The sequence below is a fragment of the Crinia signifera genome, chromosome 4 (assembly GCF_055691185.1).
Source record: "Crinia signifera chromosome 4, ASM5569118v1, whole genome shotgun sequence".
NCBI classification, from domain to species: domain Eukaryota; kingdom Metazoa; phylum Chordata; class Amphibia; order Anura; family Myobatrachidae; genus Crinia; species Crinia signifera.
This window is the reverse complement of record NC_139220.1, coordinates 275,658,640-275,683,534: the sequence shown is the minus strand read 5'-3', so window position 1 is coordinate 275,683,534 and position 24,895 is coordinate 275,658,640. Positions and strand designations below refer to the sequence as shown.

Here is a 24,895-nt window from a genome sequence, read left to right as displayed (position 1 = left end):
TCTCCAAGTATTATCAAGGAGCCCTTTGATGATTTCCGCATTAGAAGAAATAGCTTGCGCAGGAAGGAAATTTGATTCGCGTTAGGTGCATATAAACATATAATAGTACTAGGTTTGTCTTCTAATAGTATTTTGGAAAAGAAGGGAAAGACTCTCTAGTGTGTCTTTTTTGTCTTCTAATAGGCCAATCAGTATTAGGTATCTACCGTTTTTGTCCTGGATTTGAGATTGTAGTACAAAGAGGGTGTGTTTATTGAATAAAATGGCGACTCCATTGCGTTTAAATGGGCCGGTTGCATAATAAGCTGTAGGGAAGTTCAAGTCCCTGAACAAAGGAGGGTTCGAGGAATTTAAATGTGTCTCTTGGACAGCCACTACGTCCGCTCTTTGCTTATGGAAGTAGGAGAGGGCTAATCTCCGCTTTTTAGGGGAGTTTAACCACTTTACATTCAAAGATAGGAAATTAGGCATTTGCATATTGAAGTAATGATAGTGGAAATCTAGGTCTCAACAAGGGGTATACTATGTGCCAAGATACAGCATCTGCATTGTCCACTAAGGACCAAGGGGCTGGAGCTATTCGGGTTGGGAGATTGGAGGAGGAGACAGGGACACGGGGAATAGAAAAAGCATAGGGAAAGGCAAAACAAAAAGATCCGGTGTATTGGCCCTGCATGACTACTGCAGGGGAAAAAGGGTTCCTGCAGTAGTATGTGTATGGTTGGAGGGTGGTTTGGCTCTTAGAAGTGGAGTTGCCACTCACTTGTTAACATGTAAACAACATTGAAAGAGAGGAAAAATCTAGCAACATTACGTGTTTAACACTATAAGTGTAACCTAAAATTTTAGTGCGGAAACTAGAACTTTTTTATATTAGGTAGAACAGTATCTCTAGCATGATGAACTAGATGTCATGTGTCTTGCATATTATAGTAAACAGACAAACATAATACTTAGCATATGGATCCCATCTCGGTGGAGGGGATTGCAAGAATGTGGACATCAGAGTTCACAGAACTGGATTGTTCATTCTTCAGGGTCCAGGGGGGTCCTCAGGTAGTAGACCATTCATGTTGCAGGGTGTGTGGACGTTTCAGCTCCTGAGATCTTGTGACCGATATATCCCAGTCCATCAGGAGCTTAACCCCGCATCCAAGGAAGATATGGTGTAGGTAGTTTCTTCATAGTAAATGATCAGCTTGACTGGGAATCCCCAGCCGTACCGAATATTGTGGGATCGGAGTGCTACGGTAATGGGGGCAAATACTCTTCTGCTGGCAATAGTAGTTGCTGGATAAAAGTCTTGAAAGATTTGAAGACCTCCTAGAGTGTCTGTGTTTTTTGATTCTCAAGCCACTCTAAGGATGCGTTCTTTGATTGTAAAGAAATGCACCCGTAGGATCGGCAGAGACTGTTCTGGGTCTTGGGAGGCGATGTATGCGGTCTATCGAGAGATCTTTGGGATAAGTTGCAGGGAGTAGTTTACGAAACAGGGTGGTTACGTAGTCTTCTAGCTCAGCATTAGCAACTGAGTCAGGTATACCTCTAATTTTAATATTATTGCGTCTAGACCTGTCCTCCAGGTCCGCTAACTTAGACTTGAATGGGTCCATGTCGCGTTGTTGGCGATCATAGAACGTTATCAGGTCATTATGCGATGCGACTATCTCCTCCATTTTACGCTCCAAGTGATCGGTTCTATCCCCTATGGCGACTAGTTCTGTCTTAACCTCGCGGATAGTGGATGGATTTTAAATCCTTGGACATCTCTGCTTGGAATGCAGAGAAGACCTGGCACAGGGATTTCACCATCACTGGCGCATCTGATTCAATGTCCACTCTGGCTAACCCAATGGGAGACGTCATTTTGCTCGACACCCCCACAGTGGGGGACATATGTTTTGGGGGACTAGTATGAGTTTTAGAGAGTTGTGGAGTTTTCCTAGAGGAGAGGGATATCTTAGAAGGCACTACGTCTTTAGATTTCTTGGAAGGCATAGTGAGGAATAGTAGCACTCTGGGTAAGAATTATAGCTTCAAAAAAATTGGTACCGGGGGTTGATGTATAGGTTCACTCTAGCATGTTTGCCTCTACATTAACAGCTTTAGTGAGTGGCAGCTGGAAGGCAGGGTTCTCACATTTGCAAACTCTGCAGGTAGTCTCCTATATATTCACTTAATTATCACACTACTGAGCTTCTGGTCTCAGATATATGGCTCAGTAAGGGGAAGCAATTATCTATCACCTGAATAGAATAGATGGAGCTGTCTGCATATAGATTTCAGTAGCTTAAGGTGCTGGGTTGCAGCAGGTAGTGAAAGCTGTGAGGGAGAGTGTTTCAGTAAGTGGGGGTGAATAAGGAGTGTTAACTCCTGAGGGTATAGTTGCTATACAGCCTAGATCTGAGGGATGAAATCACTGGGGTTGATCTTTTCAGGGGATGCCCTCCCCAAGATGGCGGTGGTTGGCTAATGGCGGCTGTCTCCCGCCTAGCCTGCTAGTGGGTGTCTGCCCAGGAGCTCCCAGAGGATTACTCACTTTAATGCCGAGTCTCCAGCTGTCCGCTCGGTCCGGGCGTGGCGGATGGAGGCTGTTTGTCCGGCTTCTATCTCCGGAGCCGGCTCCGGCTCAGCGGGGAGCTTCAACTTGCAGCAAGCCAGTGGTGCTGTGTGGGGGATCAGTGACGCGGCGGGGTCCGCGAGAAGCCAAGCGGACGTGACAGGTTGGCCTCCTCTTGTCTCCGGACCCGCCGGTCCTCTCGTTCCGTGCTGTCTCCGGGGTCCCGCTTCCGGGCAGTAATTTAGGTCCCGGCTCCGGCCTCGTGACCAGGCCGCAACCCACAGAAGCTCTTATGAGCGCTTCCTGGCTCCACAGCTGAGGCCAACAGTGACCAGGGCACAGGAGGGCAGGAGAAGGGTTTGTATGGGCGAGCTGGAAGTGGTACTGGAGGGGGAAAAAGGATTTTTAGGAGGTTAGAATCAGGCGCTTCAGCTGGGTGCTTCTGCTTCTTTAGGTCGCCAGGCCACGCCCCGGATTTTGCCTATTTTGAGAACAAATTTGTACTGCGATCAGATCTGAATAAGGGCCACAGTACACAGGGACTGGCCAAGCATCTTCATCAACAGTCAATGGTTAGGAACCACTGATACAGTAGCTGATGGTTTTCCATTGATGGTTAAGATCAGAAGGTTCTCCACCATCGCCTGCTCATCTCTATTTTAAACACTAACAGAGTTGGAGATGAGGCACAATGAAACTTGGTGTAAGAATGCCACAGATTCTTTCGCACACTAATGTAAAAATGTCGTGCATGAAATCGATAAGCATAATTCAGCAAAGTAGGCTTGACATCAGTGTTCCCTCTAAGCTGTGCGCACGTGCGCGCGCACACACCTTGACGAGCGCGCGCACAGACATTACAACTAAGCGCACAAAGCAGCAGTGGTCCCTTTTTGCAGTTGTGGACTCAAGTAATGTGTGTTTCACCCATTAACTATATTGTGTACTATATTTTGAATGTTTAAATGTGTAATATCATTTTGAAGTAAAGTTAGCACAAATGCTGAACGTCATTTTCCAGTTATATATAAGTGACGCACAAAAATGTAAATTTCATTCCAAAGTTGCACAGCCAAAATCTTTAGCTGCACACAGCCTTCGTAAAATTAGAGGGAACATTGCTTGACATGCCCAGCTTTATGCAAAGAAGATGCAAAGTTTGAGGAAAAAATACGCTGAACAGAGCTGACCATGACCTGGTGTGTTGTGAGAGACTTTTTTGGCACCAGTGATCCCATGTATGAGGACATATTAGTATGAACAGATACAATTGATAGTTGACAGTTCTATAATCACATGATCAACCTATTGAAGTTATAAATCCCATTCTACCTTCATTTCCCCATTACTATCTATCTATTTATTAATTATTGTTTCCAATATAGTAATTAGGTAACAGTAGCATACCTTACATTGCGAGATGTCATTCCAGCAGAAACTGTGACTAACTGATTATTCCCTACATAGCAATGACCTTTCTTTCAATGCTGAGTGAAATAATCACAATGGCTGTTTATGATGTGAGTCATATGATCAACATACTGAGGTGAAAAATATTATCCTACCTCCCAGTCCCGTGCCTCAGAATGTCTGATGGCAGCCCTGATCAGAAGCACTGTGTCCCAAGCAGATATGGAATCAAGTGTACTTCTCAGAATAGTAGGCGGAATCGGCCTTTGTCCAGGAGCTAACCAGAGGAGGTCCTCAGTTTCCATCCAAGGTTTAGAGAGATAATAAAATGATAATACAATGAAATATATTTTTGCCAGGTGTCTTCACAGAAAGCTGCACCAATGGAATGGATATTTGATAGGACTCTAGCATAGGTGCAGAAAGGTTCCCTTTAGTTTTAGACCGAAACAGACGGTCATGAGAAAGTCTAGCATCTTTTCTCTTCCATACGAAGGATGAGGAGAACGTATAAAACTGAAGAGTAAGTGGTATGGGAAGTAACATGTATGGGATGGCTCGAGTGAGATACAGTATACTTGACAAGCAACATCATCTGAGTTGACCAGGACCAATCTATCTCTGCGCCATCAATAAACGAACTCCACCTACTGGGCTCTTCATAGTGGGTACATTTACTGTAGTAGTAGTAGTACGTTTATTTATAAGGCGCCGCAAAGTGTCCGCAGCGCCGTACATAGCAAACAAAAAACAAATGACAAGGTAACGTACAAGGTGTGTTGAAAAATACAGTATAAATAGGGGTATAGCTGGTAGAAATAAAATCAGCATCAGTTCAGAAGTAGGTGTCAAAATTGTCGAGGAGACTGAAGATGAAGTAGAGGAAGGGAAGAACAGGACAGGAGGACAGGTGAGGTAAAGAGGTAGGGTGAGTACGTGAGGCAGGAGGACCCTACTCATAAGAGTTAACATACTAAAAATAGGTGGGTGGACGAACGAAAAACAACAGGATAAGTAGGAACGGAGGGGAACGGAGGCAGGATAGGAGGATCAAAAGAGGTTAGGAGGAGGGATAGGCAAGTCGAAAAAAGTGGGTTTTGAGGGAGCGCTTGAAGGAGGTAAGGGGATCAGAAAGCCTGATGGGTGGCGGGAGGTTGTTACAGTGCAGGGGGGCAGCGCGAGAGAAGTCTTGGACACGGGAGTGGGAGTAGGTGATTAGGTGAGAGGTCAGTCGGCGGTCAGCGATGGAGCGAAGAGGACGGGAGGGAGTGTGGATAGAGATCAGTGAAGAGAGGTAAGGAGCGGTGGAGGAGGAGAGAGCCTTGTAGGTGGTGGTGAGGAGTTTAAAGAGAACTCGGAAAGAAATGGGGAGCCAGTGAAGAGATAGACAGAGGGGGGAGGCGGAGGTAGAGCGGCGGGAGAGGAAGATGAGCCTAGCAGCAGCGTTAAGAATGGTTTGGAGAGGTGCGAGGCGGGTGAGAGGTAGCCCAGAGAGAAGGATGTTGCAGTAGTCAAGGCGGGAGATGACAAGAGAGTGAATGAGAATTTTGGTCGCGTCAGTGGAGAGGAATGGTCTGATGCGTGAGATGTTGCGTAGGTGAAAGCGGCAAGACTGTGAGAGAGCACGAATGTGGGGGGTGAGAGGGAGGAGTCAATGATGATACCGAGGCAGCGCGTTTGGTCGGTGGAGGTGATCTCGGTTTCACCAATGCTGATGGAGATAGTGGGAGAAGAGGGGATGTTCGGGGGATGGAAGATTAGAAGTTCAGTTTTAGCCATGTTTAGTTTCAGGAAGCGTTGGGTCATCCAGGCTGAGATGGCCGTGAGGCATTCGGAGACCTTGGACAGGAGTGATGGGGATAGGTCGGGGGAGGAGAGATAGATTAGGGTATCATCAGCATAAAGGTGGTAATGAAAACCATAGGAGCTGATGAGGGTGCCCAGAGAGGTGCTGTGCTGTGCTTCACATCAAGCCTGTACACACAGCACATGATCCAACAAGAAGGGACTCTTCCAGTAAAGGGATACAAGGAAATGTAATTATATCACACCGATAAGAGGGAATATTTTAACTATTGGCAAGATAATCACTATACAGACAGGTTATTTTGTTTGGATGGGTTAATAGATTGGTATATCGCGCATCCAGCAGCCAATAGCCTAATATTCCACAATAAGGTCCCTCTAAACCTTCACCAACACCACAAAAAAGAAATTGGAATCAGACTTATCCGGCGCTTGGGATCTTGATTACACCAGGATCTCTCCGGTGACCATTAACATATATAAATGAGAAAAAGTGTGCAATAGTGAAGTACGTTTTTAAAGCACTTTCAATTTAATACATTTCTCATTAAAACATGGTTACTAAAACACACATCTAAAATCTCAATACATAAAACAATTAGCACCGTTTTAAAGTGCATAAGTGGAATCCAGAATTGGGGAAGTACTGAAAATTACCGGGTAGAGTGGGAACGGATACACGGAACAGTCCCAAATAAGCTTAGTAGTGCAGTCCTATGGAGTGAATCTGCTGGGCTCCAGGTCCTGTCACCAATCCCCGGGTGTCAGTCACTTCCTTCAGTCCATATGCATAAAACACCAACGCGTTTCTTCCTCTAAACGGAGGACTTTTTCAAGGTGTGCTTGTGATGGGCATACAGTCTGTTTAAATACTTGATCCTTCCCGCGCCCCGCCGGACTCTAATTAGCAGATGACTACAAGTCCCATAGTCCTTTGCGGGAGCGCGGGCTTCCTGTTGCCGCCTGATGACGGCATCCAGGGTAACCGCGGCAACCATAGACTCACAGACGCAGCCGAGGTCTGGTGCCGATACGTCATTTCCGCTCTGTCACTTCCGTGTTGAGCGCAGTTCATAGGATGGAAAAATTGAACTTCATATACCAGCAGCCTTTATACACGCTGCCGTCCTCCATCTTTGTTGTGCATGGTTGCTAGGCATTATTGTGTTCTGTGCCACATATAGTAGCTTTGCGGAATGGATCTATATATAGATAAATACATAATTAATACAAATGTCTGGACTCAATATATAGAACTAACATATATAAAAGACATATCATATAAAATCAACATGTGGTACACATATGTACCACATGTTGATTTTATATGATATGTCTTTTATATATGTTAGTTCTATATATTGAGTCCAGACATTTGTATTAATTATGTATTTATCTATATATAGATCCATTCCGCAAAGCTACTATATGTGGCACAGAACACAATAATGCCTAGCAACCATGCACAACAAAGATGGAGGACGGCAGCGTGTATAAAGGCTGCTGGTATATGAAGTTCAATTTTTCCATCCTATGAACTGCGCTCAACACGGAAGTGACAGAGCGGAAATGACGTATCGGCACCAGACCTCGGCTGCGTCTGTGAGTCTATGGTTGCCGCGGTTACCCTGGATGCCGTCATCAGGCGGCAACAGGAAGCCCGCGCTCCCGCAAAGGACTATGGGACTTGTAGTCATCTGCTAATTAGAGTCCGGCGGGGCGCGGGAAGGATCAAGTATTTAAACAGACTGTATGCCCATCACAAGCACACCTTGAAAAAGTCCTCCGTTTAGAGGAAGAAACGCGTTGGTGTTTTATGCATATGGACTGAAGGAAGTGACTGACACCCGGGGATTGGTGACAGGACCTGGAGCCCAGCAGATTCACTCCATAGGACTGCACTACTAAGCTGATTTGGGACTGTTCCGTGTATCAGTTCCCACTCTACCCGGTAATTTTCAGTACTTCCCCAATTCTGGATTCCACTTATGCACTTTAAAACGGTGCTAATTGTTTTATGTATTGAGATTTTAGATGTGTGTTTTAGTAACCATGTTTTAATGAGAAATGTATTAAATTGAAAGTGCTTTAAAAACGTACTTCACTATTGCACACTTTTTCTCATTTATATATGTTAATGGTCACCGGAGAGATCCTGGTGTAATCAAGATCCCAAGCGCCGGATAAGTCTGATTCCAATTTCTTTTTTGTAGACAGGTTATTTTGTTTACATTAAACTACGATAGATGTCTTGCATCCTGATAGCATAGTTAGAAATGGTTAATGACAGGCTGCCCACCTGCCAGTGGATGGTAGCCAATGACCTTGCAGGGTAGATGCACAGAAGAACAATGCTGCATGTGGAAGCACACAATATGCACATGTGCAGGTCTTCTCTGCGGGCGCCTTCAGAGACTTGCATAGTCTCAGAGGCGCTCACAGCGGGGGACATGCAGGAGCCGTTCGCATGCGTGCGCCCAGGAAAACGCTGGGCTTCCTCATGCTTCCGTGGTGCGGCCACTTGCCTTCCGGGGCCGGGCAGCTGATGTCACTGGATGCCACCCTGTTCTCGAAGCAGGGCGTCGCTAATCGAAGGCACCAGAGAGTGACTTAAATTAGTGAGTGCTTCAGAAATTATTCGATGCAAAACGTCCATTCGCAGGCCTGCGGGGACATTCACGTATAGCAGGGGTCGGGCATTTGCACGCCCGGTGGGTGGCGTTACTTGGCTCGCAAAGCACCGAAATACCACTGCGTACAACCAGAATCAGGCGCACAGTACAGATGCATGTTTTGCTTTGTAACAGATTGCCATTGATCTATGTACCTTTTAAATTGGGGTGTGTGTGGTGCTGGGGGTAAGGGGGTGGGGGAGGTGAGTATAATCTAATGCAGAAAAGAAAGGAAGAGATGCGCTTACACACATTACACCTGCAAGTCACGTTACTCTTCCCCTGTGGAGGGTGTAATGCAGCTGTGTTTATCACTAATTGTGATGCGGTAGAAGAAGGAGGGGGTATAGTTTATTTCCTTCACCCACCACCCTGCTTCCTGCAAATCATGTCTCAGTGAAAGAAAGGAAGTACACTTCTATCAGTCAGAACGCTCATCAATGACAGCGTAGCCAGAATCTACCTGGGACACTGGCATTCTGGACACTGGAATATTGGGATTGCACAATAATCTCCTATCTGCTTTATCTGTGTTCTCCTATTGCTCCTCAGTTCTCAGGGCGGCCCTCAGTGGTACCAGCTCAGCTGTAGTCCCCTATTCTCCTCTCTTCTCTCCTCTTATCAAGTTTTCTCAGCCTGCTCAGCACTTTGCCAGCCCACTAACCTATTGTCTTTCACGCACTGTGTTCTACCTGGATCTGATCATAATGTCATATTGTTTATCCAGCGTTAAGCAGTAAGGGGTTATAATTACTTTCCAAATGCTCTGGGCTTTCAGTAATGGCCTTTTTCTTGAAGCTTCTGGGTTATGGAAGGGAGAAGAAGCATCTGGTGGAAAGTCAGTGGCTCCGCCGCAACATTGATCCGGAACAGAACTGGGAAATCCTCTCTGAGCTTGGGGATGGGGCATTCGGGAAAGTTTACAAGGTAAATACTGAAATGTTAGCAGCCTAACTGTAATGCAATGGGCCTTTTTATGTTTCCAGATAACGCCAAGTTAAGATGCTTTTCAGCTGGGCAAGGAGGGAACAATTTATGAAATGTGTTTATTGGGGCTTGGGGCTTGATTCAGAGACGTATGCAATGTACAACTGAACCTTTATCTGCTCATGCATTACGGGCGCACTGCACTCTCATCACTGCACACTCAAGGGGGCGTGTTTAGACCTACATCTGTGATCTCATATGCAGAAAAGATGGTATCGGCATCACAGTTCCAGTGGTCGTTCTGTGTGACCATTGGGTTACTCAGATGGTTGATCATCAAAGGATCTGCAACCAGCGATACTTAGATGGGCACTGCCGCCTGTGGGGTCTCAGTCGATTTTCAGACAGATATGGCATGCACATCCAGGCATACAGGTTTATATATATATATATATATATATATATATATATATATATATATATATATATACACAGTGGCGGTTTTTACCTATGGGCCGCCACTGTAGTGAAGCCAGATACAGTCTGAGAGACTGCTCTGGCTTCACTGTGACTGGCAGTGACTTCCTATTGGAGGTCTTACCAGCCAGTCACCAAGGCAGTCCCATTGGGAGGTGCACAGTACCTATATTGCAAAAAACGGGACGTTCCCGTGGTATGCAGGCCAGTTGGGAGGTATACTTCCCCCAGCACACATTATTATGACCCCCCTTCCCCCCCAGCACACATTACAATGACCCCCTTTCCCCAGCACAATTACTTCCCCCCAGCACACATTACTATGACCCTCCGAGCATACATTACCATACCTCCCAACTGTCCCGCATACCACGGGAACCTCCCGGTTTTTGGGGACGTTCCCGCGTCCCTCCCACGGCTGGCAGTGTCCCACTGAGGGGGGGAGGCAGTTGGGAGCCCCTCCCAATTTGACACAATAGACGCTGTGCGCATGCGTCTATTCAGGGCTGATTCCGCTGAAAATGGGGAGTGACCCTCATTTGCATAAACCACACCGTAATCTAAACAATCCACGCCTCTTTCCGGGCGCTCGCGTGTCCCTCTTCACCAAGTAGAAAAGTTGGGAGGTATGCATTACTATGACCCCCCTTCCCCCAGCTCACATTATTTCCCCCCAGCACACATTACTATGACCCCCCCAGCGTACATTACTATGACCCCCCAGCGTACATTACTATGACCCCCAGCATACATTACTATGATCCCCCAAGTATACATAAATATGACCCCCCCCTTTCCTCCTAGTACACATTACTATGACCCCCCTTCCCGCAGCATACATTACTATGACCCCCAGCATACATTACTATGATCCCCCAAGTATACATAACTATGATCCCCCAAGTATACATAACTATGACCCCCCCCCCTTTCCTCCTAGTACACATTACTATGACCCCCCTTCCCGCAGCATACATTACTATGACCCCCAGCATACATTACTATGACCCTCCCAGCATACATTACTATGACCCCCCTTCCCGCAGCACACATTACTATGACCCCCCAGCGTACATTTCTATGACCCCCCCAGCGTACATTACTATGATCCCCAGCATACATTACTATGATCCTCCCAGCATACATAACTAAGACCCTGCTCTTTCCTCCTAGTACACATTAATATGACCCTCTTTCCCCTAAGCACACATTTATCTTTCAGCAGGACTTGCCTGAGCCTCAGCTAAATGTCTGCTCCTCTGTGCGCCTGTAGAGTGGCTGCCAGTGCTGCAGGCTGCTCCTCTTGTCATGTCTGCCAGGCTCCTCCTCCACTGCACAGTCTAGTCATCAGGTCACTTCCTGTGCCTCTCTAAACAGGAACTGGCCATAGCTTACTACATTTTATCCCAAATCCAGATAAAACCATGTTATATTAGAAGAAATCTTAATAAATCAGTAAAGGGAACTTTTACCCTTCCCTTCTTTGCACATGTTGAGGAACAGTATATGTACAAAGTCCACAAAGCCAGATGCAGACTGGTTTTCCAGAAGTTCTATACAAAATAGATGAAATCCAACATTTACTCAAAAAAGGGTTCAAATAAGCCCAACCCCCACACTCTATCTCACACGCCCCCCACCCCCAACCATTCCTGCCTGACAACACCCACTTGCGGACCACTTTCCAGCACGCCTTTTGTGCTCAATTAAACAGTTCTGTCCCACCTGAATTGAAACTTTTTGCAGTTCACAGTTATCCATTAATTAACCTTTAATGAGTCATAAGCTACAGTAGTTACACCAGCTTCTATAAGGTCATTACAGTGATTATGCTTGCTTCCAAAGGGGTAGATGTACTCTAGCGACATGTAGGGCCAGATTAACAATGGGGCAGATGGAGCTGCAGCTCCAGGCCTCCACATAAAAATAGGCTTATCATTGTGGCGGCATGTGGAGCACCAGACAGACACCAGCTGGCCACACGATCGACCATAATTCATGAGTATTACAATTGCATTTCTATTTTCCACACAAGTATGCACTTTTTGTACTTTTATTTATATAGGGAGACATGGGGGCGTATAGTGTATGGTTTGTACCTTCCTACGTGGCATTGGCCTCACCGACTCCACTTCTCAAAATAGGCCCTTGAACATTTTCAGCTCCAGGTCTATGAGGCCCTTAATCCAGCCCTGGTGGCACATATCTATTGTATCTAGGGGGCTGCAGGCCGCACCTGGGTATTACCCATTGAGGAGCAACATTACAGCAGCACCAGGCTCCTGCCACAGTGTAGGACCTGCAACACAACATAATCACCAAGGCTAGCCCAGCAGCTCCGACTCCCCAGTGACCAAAACGGAAGGTGCGGGATGCAAGGTCACGTCTGTAACCCACCGGGCCACGGACCCTTTTTGTTGGCAGTCTATATAGAATAATGTAATTTATATAACACTTTCTCCTAATAGGACTTGGGGAGGGGGGGTTCAAATAGTGCCTGTTTTTCTGGATTGCACTCTGGCTGGGCGGCGTATACCTGGTCGCAGGGATCTGCAATTTAGAAGAACAGTGATGAGGTCTGAATAACCCCCATTGTTGCATGCACGCTCAGTCGTTCACACACCGATGGATTAGCCGACAAGTCTATTTCCTTTCAGTAGACACCATCAGGTAGCAGAAAAACCACACTGACTTCCTGCAGTACATATGTCTTCTCTAAAGATTTCACCTCACTACAGGCTGCACAGTTCCTGCAGAATGGGAACAGAAAACTCAGCTTATATAATACAAAGTGAGAAGAGAGCAAAACTTGAGCTATATATAGATAAAAGTCATATTGTCTGTAAAGGCGGCTTTATATAACCCTGGCCTGTTACCTCTGCTGACTCCACTGAATCCTGGTTCTGTGAAAAATAAAAATAGGCAGAATGCAATGAGATCCTCCTCTCTGTGACCGATTCCCACACGTATTGGCACTAATGCTATTGACAAATGACATTATTGTTGCTAAAAGCTGATTGTGGAACTCTCTTATTTCAGACTAAATGCAGTATAATCATATAGTTTTACATTACTGGCTGTCCTGACTTTCATGTAGTGTTTCTGGAGGTGAGATGCACATAAGCATATGCGCTGGAATAGGGTGGGGGGGGGGGGGGGGGGTGTGGCTTGCACCCCCCTACCCTAAATAATTTTGGAGGGCCCAAAGAACGGGTGCCGGACGGGGTCCCGACAGTTGGGATCCCGACAGGCATTTACCCAACGTCGGGACCCCGACTGTCAAAACACCGACAGCCATGTTCCCGCCGGCCAACTGCTATTTTCCCTTGTGGGGATCCATGACCCCGATAGAGGGAAAATAGAATATGTGGCGAGCGCAGCGAGCACGCAAGGGGCTTAGTTGCGCTCACCATGCTGCCTGAGTCGGGCCAGTCGGGATCCCAATGTCGGGCTAATGACTGTCGGGATCCCGACTGTCGAACCCTTGAGAGTGCGTGCAAAAGGCACTCAACAAAAATGTAGGAGTGTGGCTTCATGGAGAAGGGGCTTGGCCATATAAAAGTACCAATAACACTGTAATGCCAATAACACATTATGCTACATTCCGTAATGCCCATTACATTTTGTGCTGCCTATACATATGCCCACACTAGTTGCCGAAAGTAGTAGCGCTGCTTATACATATGCCCACAACAGTTTCTGACAGTATCAGCGCTATCTATACATAATGCCCACACATGTTGTCAAAAATAGTAGCACTGCCTATACATACAGTATGCCCACACCAGTAGCGCTGCCTATACATATGCTCACATCAGTTGCCAACAATACTAGCGCTGCCTATACATATGCCCAGACAAGTTGCCGACAATACTAGCGCTGCCTATACATATGCCCACACCAGTTGCTGACAATACTAGCACTGCCTATACATATGCCCACACCAGTTGCCGACAGTAGTAGCGCTGCCTATATATATGCCCACACCAGTTGCCAACAGTAGCGCTGCCTATATATAATGCCCACACCAGTTGCCGACAGTGGTAGCACTGCCTATACATATGCCCACACCAGTTGCCAACAGTAGTAGCGCTGCCTATATATAACACCCACACCAGTTTCCGACAGTGGTAGCACTGCCTATACATATGCCCACACCAGTTGCTGACAGCGGTAGCGCTGCCTATATATATATATATGGAGTCCCGCCCCCTCTGTCTGTGTAGCTCCTCCCTTTTTGGTCCCTGCCACTGACCAGGGGGTTGCTTTGTGCTGCCGGCGCCACTGCCTGATACGTAGTGTGACAGGCGCAGCAGTAGCCAGCACCCACAGAGGACAGCAGGTGATGTAGAGCAGGGAGAGCGCCTCTACTGCCCAGCGCCTCCCTGCCCTTCATCCTCTACTGAGTGGGTAGCACCAGCCCTGGGTCCCTGCCCACATTTATTAATATTTACCCTCCGGAGTCCTGCGCTGGCAGAATCAGCGGTACAGAAATCAGCGGCAAACTAGCACAACTGCCATTTTCCAAGGGACCTGCGCATGGACATTAGACTATGGCACAGCGATGGGGTCTCTTAGTAATCCTAGTGCACAGACTACACACAGGCCTTCTGCTTTCTAAAACTGCCTCTAGAGAGATAATACCCAGAGGCTGCTTCACCACCTCTCTCCCCATAGCCCTTCTCTGTCTGCCTCCAGGGCCATACACCCTTTGCACCAAGCTCCAGCCCCTACAGTGTGTGGCTTAAGTTATCGATGATAGAGTTTAGGTCAACAGTCAATAGGTCGACCGTTAATGGTAGACAGTGAATAGGTTAACAATGAAAAAGCATTAACATACTTTAGGTTGACACTGTCAAAAGGTCGCCACAAGCTTATGGTCGACATAGGCAACATCAACAGTTAAAACGTTGACATGAGTTGGCAGACCCTTTTTCAGACTCTACCTGTGGCGGATTTCCCTTCTGTTCTCTCTTCTTTCAAGTCGCAATATGGCAAATTTGACTGGGACAATATATATATATTTATATATATATATATATATATGCGTGTGTGTGTGTCTCGCTCGCTCTCTCTCTCTCTCTCTCTCTCTCTCTATCTCTCTTTATTTATATATATATATATACCAACAATAGTGTCTTCAGCGCCCTTAAATTGTAATGTCCATATAATAAAATAAGTACACTCTTGGTTATTTCATTTGAAGATTTCTTTTATTTTTCAGAACCGTGATCAGTAACCAATGCGTTTCGTCTCCAGTAGAAACTTCATCAGGGGTTCATGATCTTATATACAGATTTTAAACCCGTCTGGGTCATGAAATCGAAAATCACAGTCAGATACACAAATGTCTGAATAGAAACCGAATTCCTCCGGTGGATATTTTGATACAATGGAAACCTTTTGTTTCCCCCTTCTTTTTTTTTTATAAATATGTGCTTGATTAGAGCTTGACTAGCTTTATTAGAGCATATCTGGCATTAGTTCCAATATGAGTTGTCTCACCAGGATGTTACAATTCCCTGTGGCTAAGTGTGTGTGTTCACCTGGGGATCCAACCTGCCTATATATATATATATATATATATATACAGTATATAAACTAGTAAGCCCGCTTGAAGCAAGTGCGATTTTGCCGATTTCACTTGATTCTGACAGATTGGGCCAAGAAATCAGGTAAACTTAGGCAAAATTGCATGTGTTTGACATCCTATCCGATACACAGCCCAGTGCCCATCAAATCGGGAGATTGAACCTGCTGCACATTGGAAATATCGGATGTGTGGCCGTCAGGGAGGCCCCTTTGCCTGGGGGCGCACCTCTTTCTCTAGAGATCAGGTTCCAGACTGTGCACTTTAATTACAAAATAAATAGTGAATGCACTAGTAGCATTTACTATAATTTATCATACTATTTACTCTTATAGTTATCCAGACCCCTGTGGCAGCTGGTTACATCCCCTCTTAGGTATGCAGCCCTAAGTCCCCTCTTAGATATACTGCCCTAAGTCCCAGTCTAACTACACAGTCGTCTGGGCAGCAGATCCAAACCAATTGCTCAGCAGGCAAATTTGGGAAATTGGTATGCCACTTTATATCCTGGGTCTAAGCCCCCTTAAGCCCCTGGGCCCCATAGCAGTATGCTGCCTCAAGGAGTTTGTGGATGTTGGAGTGCTGACACTGCCCCAAATATTTATTATCTACACTGTCCCTAAATACCCACTCCTCAGGGGTGGTATTTCTTCCTATCCCCTCATAGTCATTTCCCACATTAGTTTAATTTACAGTAATTGTATTGTAATAGGATGAAGTATTCTCCCCTCCTACAGCCCTTATACGCATGCTGCCAGTCACAGCACTGCTAGAGAGATGACTACAAGATTACACCACTTGATGCTGACGGCATTGTGGGACTTGTAGCTACAAAGCACGTGTTTCTTCCCCTGATGTACAGGATTTCTAAGCTGTAAGCTATTTGGAGAGACAAGGGGAAGTAATTAAGTGATGTCTAGGAACATCCCTGGTGTAGAATTAGAGAAGCACAAGGATCACAGTCCTCCTTCAAGAACAAGTACATGTAATGGTGGACAACTGAAAGAACGTTCTCCTCTCAGACCTGTGTATTATTACTAGGGATGAGTGCGTTTGGAGTTTTGAAATCCGAGCAAAGATTTTTGCTGATCCGAGCAAAGATCCGAGTCTTCCCACCCAAACTCAGAACCGGGAACGAGGCAAAATGTCATCATCCCGCTGCCAGATTCTTGCGAGATCCGGATCCTATATAAGTCTGTGCCGGATCGGCACCATCTTCACTCCAGTCCTGGAGAGGGTAGCGAGATGACGTGTCTCTGTGCTGTGCATTAAAGTGGCGTGGCGGGTCAACCGGCTCTGTGATGTGTTATTATTATATTATATATTATCCGTCTGGGGGTGACCTGCTCTGCTGTATGTATACCTATAATGAAGAACAAGAGGAAAAGAGGGGGCTGCAAGTTCTAGTGTTATAAATGTGCTTGGGAGAGTGCACTCACGTTTCAAATCTTGTGCGCTACCGTACGTGCCCCATTCATTTGCTTTCCCACAAGGTGATATAAAACCTTTGAGAGAGCTAAAGTGGAGATGTTGTTCATAAGCTTCTAACTCATTTCATGGACTAGACAAATTAAAGCTGTTGCTAATGGCAACTCCCCTACTTTAGCTTTCTTGAAGGCTTGATATGTCTCCCCTATAGTGGCCCTTACATTAAATTCAAGAGTCATTTTCTAACTAAATTAAGAGAATGATGGACACAGGCAGGACTGTCTTTACATCAGTGTAGGTCCCTGGGCAAAGCAATGCTCATTGCCCCTGCATTGTTACCAGTGTATTTGTTGACTGGAAGTGGGGGTGCTATTGGCTGGGGTGGCAGCTGTGATGTTAGGGGTGGGGCAGCAGCTGTGATGTAAGGGGTGCAGTGCTTTCAGTGGCTGTGATGTCTGTTGATAGGCGAGGAAGAGGGGGGGTGGGGAGGTTGTGCAACTGTCTGTGTCTGTGATGGGGCAGTAGCTGCTCTGATGTCCAGGGGGATGGGGTACTATGGACGGCGGCTGTGATGTTCGGGGGAGGGTGCTTGTGTTATCGGATGCGGTGGTTGCCCAGCGGGTGAGGGTCATTAGGTACGGGCCCTTACAATTACTGGGGTTCGAGGGGAAACGGCCCAAAATACATCTCTGAACATAGCCTGAATAAAACCTAGCAGAACACATGTAGAGCTTCCAGAGAAAGTTTTGTTTCAACCACAAGTGTGCACGTGCAGTGTCACATACACATATTAAAAGAGAAGTGACAGAGGGATATCCCAGTGCATGCGATTGGTCAATGAAATAGAATCATAAAACTAATATGACACTGGTTGTTTTTATGTAAATAAACTCTGGCAGCCAATCAGAGGCATTAAGTTTGGGAGGCAATGGAGTAATCTGCCGCCGGGCTCCTGCTCACAAGGGGGAACCTCTCTGCCCCTGCCAGTTTGAATCAGTTAAACCAGGCGTTTTAAGCACTGGCTTTAAGCCATCTGTCTCTGTTGCAAAGTTGTGAAAGGGTCAGACTTACTCACATTTGCACAGACTGGAAAAATCATTAGATGGTTTGTGAATTGTGTATGGATGTGCGAGTGGATCGCGAGTAGCAATCCATTAGCAATTCACTTGCACATTTACACGGGGCAGGTTGGAGCAGCGGCTATCTGCTCACAATCATCTGTAACTTTATAGATCAGCGATCCGGTGTGAATCAGGCCCCATAGCCTAAAAGCACATTGCATACAGTTCTCTAGTGTCTCTTTTTTCTGTTTTTATTTTTATGTTTTTTTCTGTATTTTTAGAATTTTAGGGAGGACTGAGCTATGTTATTCATAGTGACTAAGGATAGTGTTGTACATGAGTTGGGTAAGGTGACTTCATTCATAACCAACTCTGTGGACAACATCCAAGGCTGACAAATGGCGATCCCTTTATATTTACTAGGTACAGGATGGTAAAGTGACTTCTCGATATGTTCTACTTTTCCAGGCATATGACAAGGAGAAACAGAAACTGGCTGCTGTTAAAGTTCTTGAAATTCCATCTGAAGATTCTTTGGAGGATCACGTGGCTGAAATTAATATTTTGGGGCAATGTCAACACCCCAACATCCTCAAACTCCTTGAGGCAGCATACTGGGGCCACCAACTCTGGGTAAGAGGGAAGGACAATGTATTACTAGTGTACAACCAGTACTAACATAAATACATAACTGCTGCGGTTGAGCAGAATAGGGTGGAGAGGAAGCTGATACAAACATACATGATAGTAAATAGTGCTGATACATCTTGGCCATACAGGACTTACATTATGGAGTAGAGGAACATAAAAGACTGCCATCAGATTGGAACAGGTGGCACATACAGGACTGGCAGTAGAGGGTACAATGGGAGCAGGTATATAACCAGCTGGCAGCAGAGTGTGCAGTGTGGGCAGATAGATACTGGAGTGGAAGCAGTGGGTTAGTGGTGGCAGCGCATAAAGAACTGGAAGCAGAAAGTAGTGTACTGTATGTGCAGAAGTATACATGACTGTCAGCAGTGGGTACACCCCCCCCCCCCCCCCCCCCAACTGAAGGAGGGGATACAGTAGAAGCAAGTGCACACAGAACTGGCCAAAAATGGTACAAGATACCTATCTAGGGTTGGTGACATAAGAGGTAGTGGGAGTAAGTGCATACAGAACTGGCTTAAGAGCTGAAGATGGTACGTAGAAAAAAGGTAAATTCAGTAATGGCCGATGTGTATAACAGTAAGCTGGTAATAAATTATGTTGGTTAGTAGTGGGTATAGAGAGAGCTGACACATCCATGACTGACTGCAGAGTATGTGAGAGAGCTGGTAGTTAAGGCCAGTCAGAAGTGGGTAGTAGAGGGCTGATACGTGTATAACTGGCAGAAGAGTATAAGAGGGAGCTGGTAGTTAAAGCCAGTAAGAAGTGGGTAGTAGAGGGCTGATACGTGTATGACTGGCAGAAGAGTATGGGCCAGATTTTCTAAGCTTCAAAAGTCATAAAATGGAGTGTGATAAACAGCCAGCCAATCAGCTCCTGTCTGACATTTTTCAAACACAGTCTATGACATGGCAGGTAGGAGCAGATTGGCTGGCTGTTTATCACTCTCCATTTTATCACTTTTGAAGCTTAGAGAATCTGGCCCTATGTGAGGAAACGGATAATTATGTCTGATAAGATGTGTGTAGAGACAGCTGGTACACTGGTATAACTGGCAGCTGTGAATTTTCTCTTCCTCAGATTGTGGTAGAGTTCTGTGCTGGAGGAGCACTTGATGGCATTATGATGGGTCAGTACCGGACATGATCAATGTATTGTTGTTTGTGGGCTACGAGTCTATGTAATCACTTACATGTAATCTCCTTACAACATGCAGAGCTGGGACGTGGCCTTGCAGAATGCCAGATCCGTGCAGTCTGTTTGCAGGCCCTCCTTGGTCTCCAGTATTTGCACTTCCACAAAATCATCCACAGGGACCTGAAGGCTGGGAACATCTTGCTCACACAACATGGAGACATCCGCCTGGGTGAGTATAATTACGGTTGAGAGTTTCTTCTTGTCTCTCATGATCTCAGCATTGTTGAATTACCATCTGTGGTATAGTCATTTTTATGACTCTTGTGCTGCTATGTTACAGCAATATCCCTGCAGGACAAATACTGTGATTTATGTGAACCAACAACTAGCCAACATTGATCACATTGGAATGCAAATCTTATTCTGCAGCAGTTGTAAAAACCTTGTAAGCCCAATACCCCAGCCATCAGGGTTTGTTCCCTTAGGACCACCATTGTCAGTTCTGCAGTCATACACATACCAGCCCTCTACTACCCACTTCTGACTGGCCTTAACTACCAGCTCCCTCATATACTCTACAGCCAGTCATGGATGTGTCAGCTCTCTCTATACCCACTACTAACCAACGTCATTTATTACCAGATTACTGTTATACACTTCGGCCATTTCACAGGCAAATGTAGGTGTGCCATGAATGTTTCTGCTGACTGGATGGCATTGGCAATGGCTAATCATGTACAGCACACACACCTTTTCCATAGAAATATAATGCCTGCATGCCTCCGGCTTGAATCCCAATCATTAACAGCTACTAGCACTAGGAATTACCTTGTCTACCTATATGGCGATTACTGTGAGCAAAGTGCAACAGACAGAGGTGAACGAAAAGCAGGTTGGGTACCAGCAGTATATCTATATGTGGTTACAGGGAGAAAGGTCTCTTTAGTAAAGGTAGGAGTGGTTTAAGTGTCACTCTCTGGACAGGTAGTAACAGAGGTGGACAAGGTATGCTATTGTTTAAGTGACTCCATACACAGATCTGGCTAGTATGAAATGGAAATATTCCCAATGCAAATTCCCTGGACAGGGATTGAGGCAGGGATTTAGCGGGGCTGATTTTTTAACGAAACGGTAGGATAAAAAATGGGGTACTTATATGTTAGTTGGGCGCCAACTATAGTTAGTAGGCTCATACCCCCACTATCCATGTCCACGTGGAGTTGATTTTATGTAGTGTGGCAAGCGGACGCGTAAAACAAAGCAAATAGCTCAGTGGGCGCCCAACTAAAATATAAGTACCAAAAATGGAGTATGCGCCTGCTTCATTATAAATTCCAAGGATAAATTGCTGGTGTCAAATATGATCTTAAAACTGTTCTATACTGTACTTTACCAATCTGCCTGAATCGTGGACATTTGTTTTACACTACTGTATTCGTCATTTTCACCCATGTGTGCACGGTAGCATGGTACATTCCACTGTGTGTGGGTGGGGCCTGAGCACTCAGCAATAACTAGAACAAGTCTTCTGTCAGCTCATCAGACTTTCTGCCAGTGTGGCTTAACATGTAATGATTACAGTAAGCAGCAACTTGGAGGCTAGAGTCTTTATTTGGCAGTGGAACTAGTGGCTTGTCTAAGAGGGTGCCACCATTTTCAGATGCGTTGTCCATTTTCTCCAATTTCGAGCCAGTATGGCACTACCAACTTTCATCCAATCAGATTCTGTCTAACATTACGAGACTGCAGTAAAGAAATTATAGCTGCAATCTGATTGGTTACTTACTACAGGCAACACCTCAACTGATATTTTTAAGCCACAACAGAAAAAACTGCTTCTGCAGAAAACACTCTCCTTCACAAATCCCATTATACTGTATTTCCTAACCTTCTGCAAATTATATTAAAGTACAAAATATGGCTACTGCATGTGCTCTAATATATTGTGGATTTCACCGTCTATTAAATAATGCATATACATGTACTAAAGTCATTTGTGTCTTTTTGTGTGTTAGCGGACTTTGGTGTCTCAGCAGTGAACAGCCAGACCCTGCAGAGGCGGAGCTCTTTCATAGGAACTCCTTATTGGTCAGTTCTAAGACAATTATTATATAACACTTGCATGCAGCATACATACTTAAAAATAATTCCAGTCAATTTTATGTTTTTGAGGGGAAAGATATTAAAGAAAATGAACAAACTAACAAACTTAAAAGCAGGTACATATTACAATTTGACCAATTGTGAAGAAACACAATTCAGAGGCGTAACTATAGCACCGCAGCCCCCGCGGCCGCGGGGGGGCGCTGTGCATGTGTGGGCGCCGGGGGGCTGTGGTGCTATAGTTAGCCCCCTCCCGTACGCCCATCTGCCGCCCGCCAATCCGCCGCCCGCAGCCTTACCTGACTTCACTGGTCCCGTCCCGGCTCCCTTGCTGGCTTCATTCTTCTGCTAGTGAGACGGACCACAATAAAATGTCCGCCCCATATAGCAGATAGTTCTCTGAAACTGTCTGCTGTATGGGGGCGGACATTTTGTGTTGGTCCGTCTCACTAGCAGAAGAATGAAGCCAGCAAGGGAGCCGGGACGGGACCAGCAAGACAGGTAAGGCTGCGGGCGGGGGGTGCCCCCCCATTAACGGCGGGGGGGGGGGGGGGGGGGGCACCCAATTCGTAGTTACGCCACTGGGTCAAATGTAATAGGCTCCCAGTTTGTCGTCCTTGCAGGATGCTGGCCTAAATCGGAAGCTATTACATTTGGCCAAATAAAGCATTTAAAAAGTAAAAAAACAGTTAAATTAAGAAAAAAATGGAACTAAAAAAACTGCTGTGGGATACATATCATTCCAGCCCGTAATAATAATAATAATAGCTTGTAGTTGTGTCTATGTACTGGCACCATAACAAATCTACTAGTAGTGGAAGTCAGATGCAGACCGTGGAACAGTTACATTCCTAATGGAAGGCCAAGTAATGTCGTTAATGCTAGATGCCTATTTTAATAATGTACCCATCTATATCTGATTCAAATAACAAATGAATGTACGTCATCCTATCTGTTTTCATTCTGGTTGAGTTCATTTTTAGATACCGCAGTTATCCACTCATTATTATTGTTCATTTTGTGTTTTCACACTTTATTTTCTGATATTTGGCTTCTATAATCTATTGTATGTCATGCCTATAAATTGCTGTATGGAATTCCTATACTCAGAATTTACTCGTACATCGGTTGCAGGATGGCGCCAGAAGTTGTGATGTGTGAGACGTGTAAAGATGCCCCATATGATTACAAGGCTGATGTATGGTCTTTAGGTATTACTCTTATTGAGCTGGCAGAGACTCAACCTCCAAACCATGAACTGAGCCCCACCCGTGTCTTGCTCAAGATTCTCAAGGCCGAACCACCAAGTCTGATATACCGTCGGTTATGGTGAGTCTACATCTCCCATTCAGAATATAGAGGTCTAGGTACTAAGCCTTGGAGAGGTATAAAGCGGACGGAGATAAACTACTAGCCAATCAGCTTCTGTCCTTTTCCAAACACAGCTTGTGACGCAGCACCTAGGAGCTGATTGGCTTCTACTTTGGGGGATGTTTAACAACAAGTAACATTCCTATCATAAGAAATCTTAAATGGTGTTCCAACTAATCGGCTCCTCAGTGTCATTTTTTAATGCGTAGTATAAAGAATATCTCTTGTAATTAAATATGTTCCTTTATCTCCCTCCAATTTATCTGTCTCCAAGGCTTAGTAAATAGACCCCACAATCACAATGGGGTGCTTAAGGCAACTGTTACACAAATTACATGTTATAAATAGCATATGTCCTTTTGCATAAAGACCAGGACACCACAGGCTGCTCACTTGCATAAAGAACAGGACACCACAGGCTGCTCCCTTGTGTAAAGAACAGGACACCACAGGCTGCTCCCTTGCGTAAAGAACAGGAGACCACAGGCTGCTCCCCTTGCGTAAAGAACAGGACACCACAGGCTGCTCCCCTTGCGTAAAGAACAGGACACCACAGGCTACTCCTCTTGCATAAAGACAAACTCACTAACACAGGGACAGTGCGTGCCAAAGGCACGCCACAAAAAATTTAACAGTAAAAAATGTAACGTTAATGCCCATTACACATTATGCCACAAACCGTAATGCCCATTACACATTGTCACCCACCATAATGCCCATTACACATTATGCCACACATCGTAATGCTTATTACACATTATGCTGCACACCTTAATGCCCATTACATATTATGCCACACACCATAATGCTCATTACAAATTATGCGGCCCAACATAATGCCCATTACACATTATGCTGCACAACATAATGCCTATTGCACATTATGCCTCGCACTGTAATGCCCATCACACATTATGTGTAATGATGTAAAATCAGGAGGAACAGGCGGCCATGTTCCTCTAGCCGCGGGCCGCGGCCATGTTTTGAAAGCCGGCGCCGCGGGCTACAGGATCATGGCGGCCTGCCGGCGGTGGAGCAGCTGCCTGCAACACACTCTGATAGAGCGGCCTGGGGGGCACATGGCACCCTGCCCCCCGGCCCAGTCCGCCCCTGGGTGTATATATACACCTTAGTATGTATTACTAAGCCTCCGGGGGTGGAAGGCGGGGGGGGAACAGAGATCATCTATGGGAATGCCCAGCATTTTATGGGTGGCCACATGAAAACGCTGTGCGTTTCCATGGGCGCGTGGGCGGGCCGATGCCCGCCGGCGCTGGGGCGTCCTGTCACATCAACCACCTGCCCTGTCTTCAGGCAGGCACACTCAAATAAAAGTCAATACAGAATTACTTTTATTAACGAAGGCAGGAGAAATCATTCGATGGTCGGCGACCATTGAATGATTTCTCCTGCAGTGGATGTTTTAATTACACATCCCCTCACATGTTAACAAGAGGAATCGGCGGGAGGGGGAGGGTGTTCGGACGGGTGGCATCTCTGGTGCTCGGTAAACTGCAATATTCTCAGCTTACCAAGCAAACCAGAATCAGGGCCAATGAACAGTACAAAAACAAAGTACAAAAAAATATTTTAAAAAATTAAATATATCTCCATGCAAGAGTTGAATGCTTCGAAACATTGACAGTTTTCTGATATGATATTTATTACCAAAATATAAGAGGCTGTTTACATTTTTTGATCC

General features: G+C 45.6%; 1 protein-coding gene across 1 annotated transcript in view; it reads left to right on the top strand.

Moving 5' to 3' along the window:
* The first annotated feature begins 8,938 nt into the window (after window positions 1-8,938).
* Window positions 8,939-24,895, top strand: part of LOC146075407 (STE20-like serine/threonine-protein kinase) — a 70,840-nt gene continuing 54,883 nt past the window's right edge. The window contains exons 1-6 of the mRNA XM_083184596.1: window positions 8,939-9,375; window positions 18,400-18,564; window positions 19,663-19,711; window positions 19,799-19,948; window positions 21,735-21,807; window positions 22,957-23,151. Of these exons, the coding sequence (XP_083040722.1) occupies window positions 9,229-9,375; window positions 18,400-18,564; window positions 19,663-19,711; window positions 19,799-19,948; window positions 21,735-21,807; window positions 22,957-23,151 (779 nt within the window). The 5' untranslated portion in view covers window positions 8,939-9,228. The remainder of the gene's footprint in view (window positions 9,376-18,399; window positions 18,565-19,662; window positions 19,712-19,798; window positions 19,949-21,734; window positions 21,808-22,956; window positions 23,152-24,895) is intronic.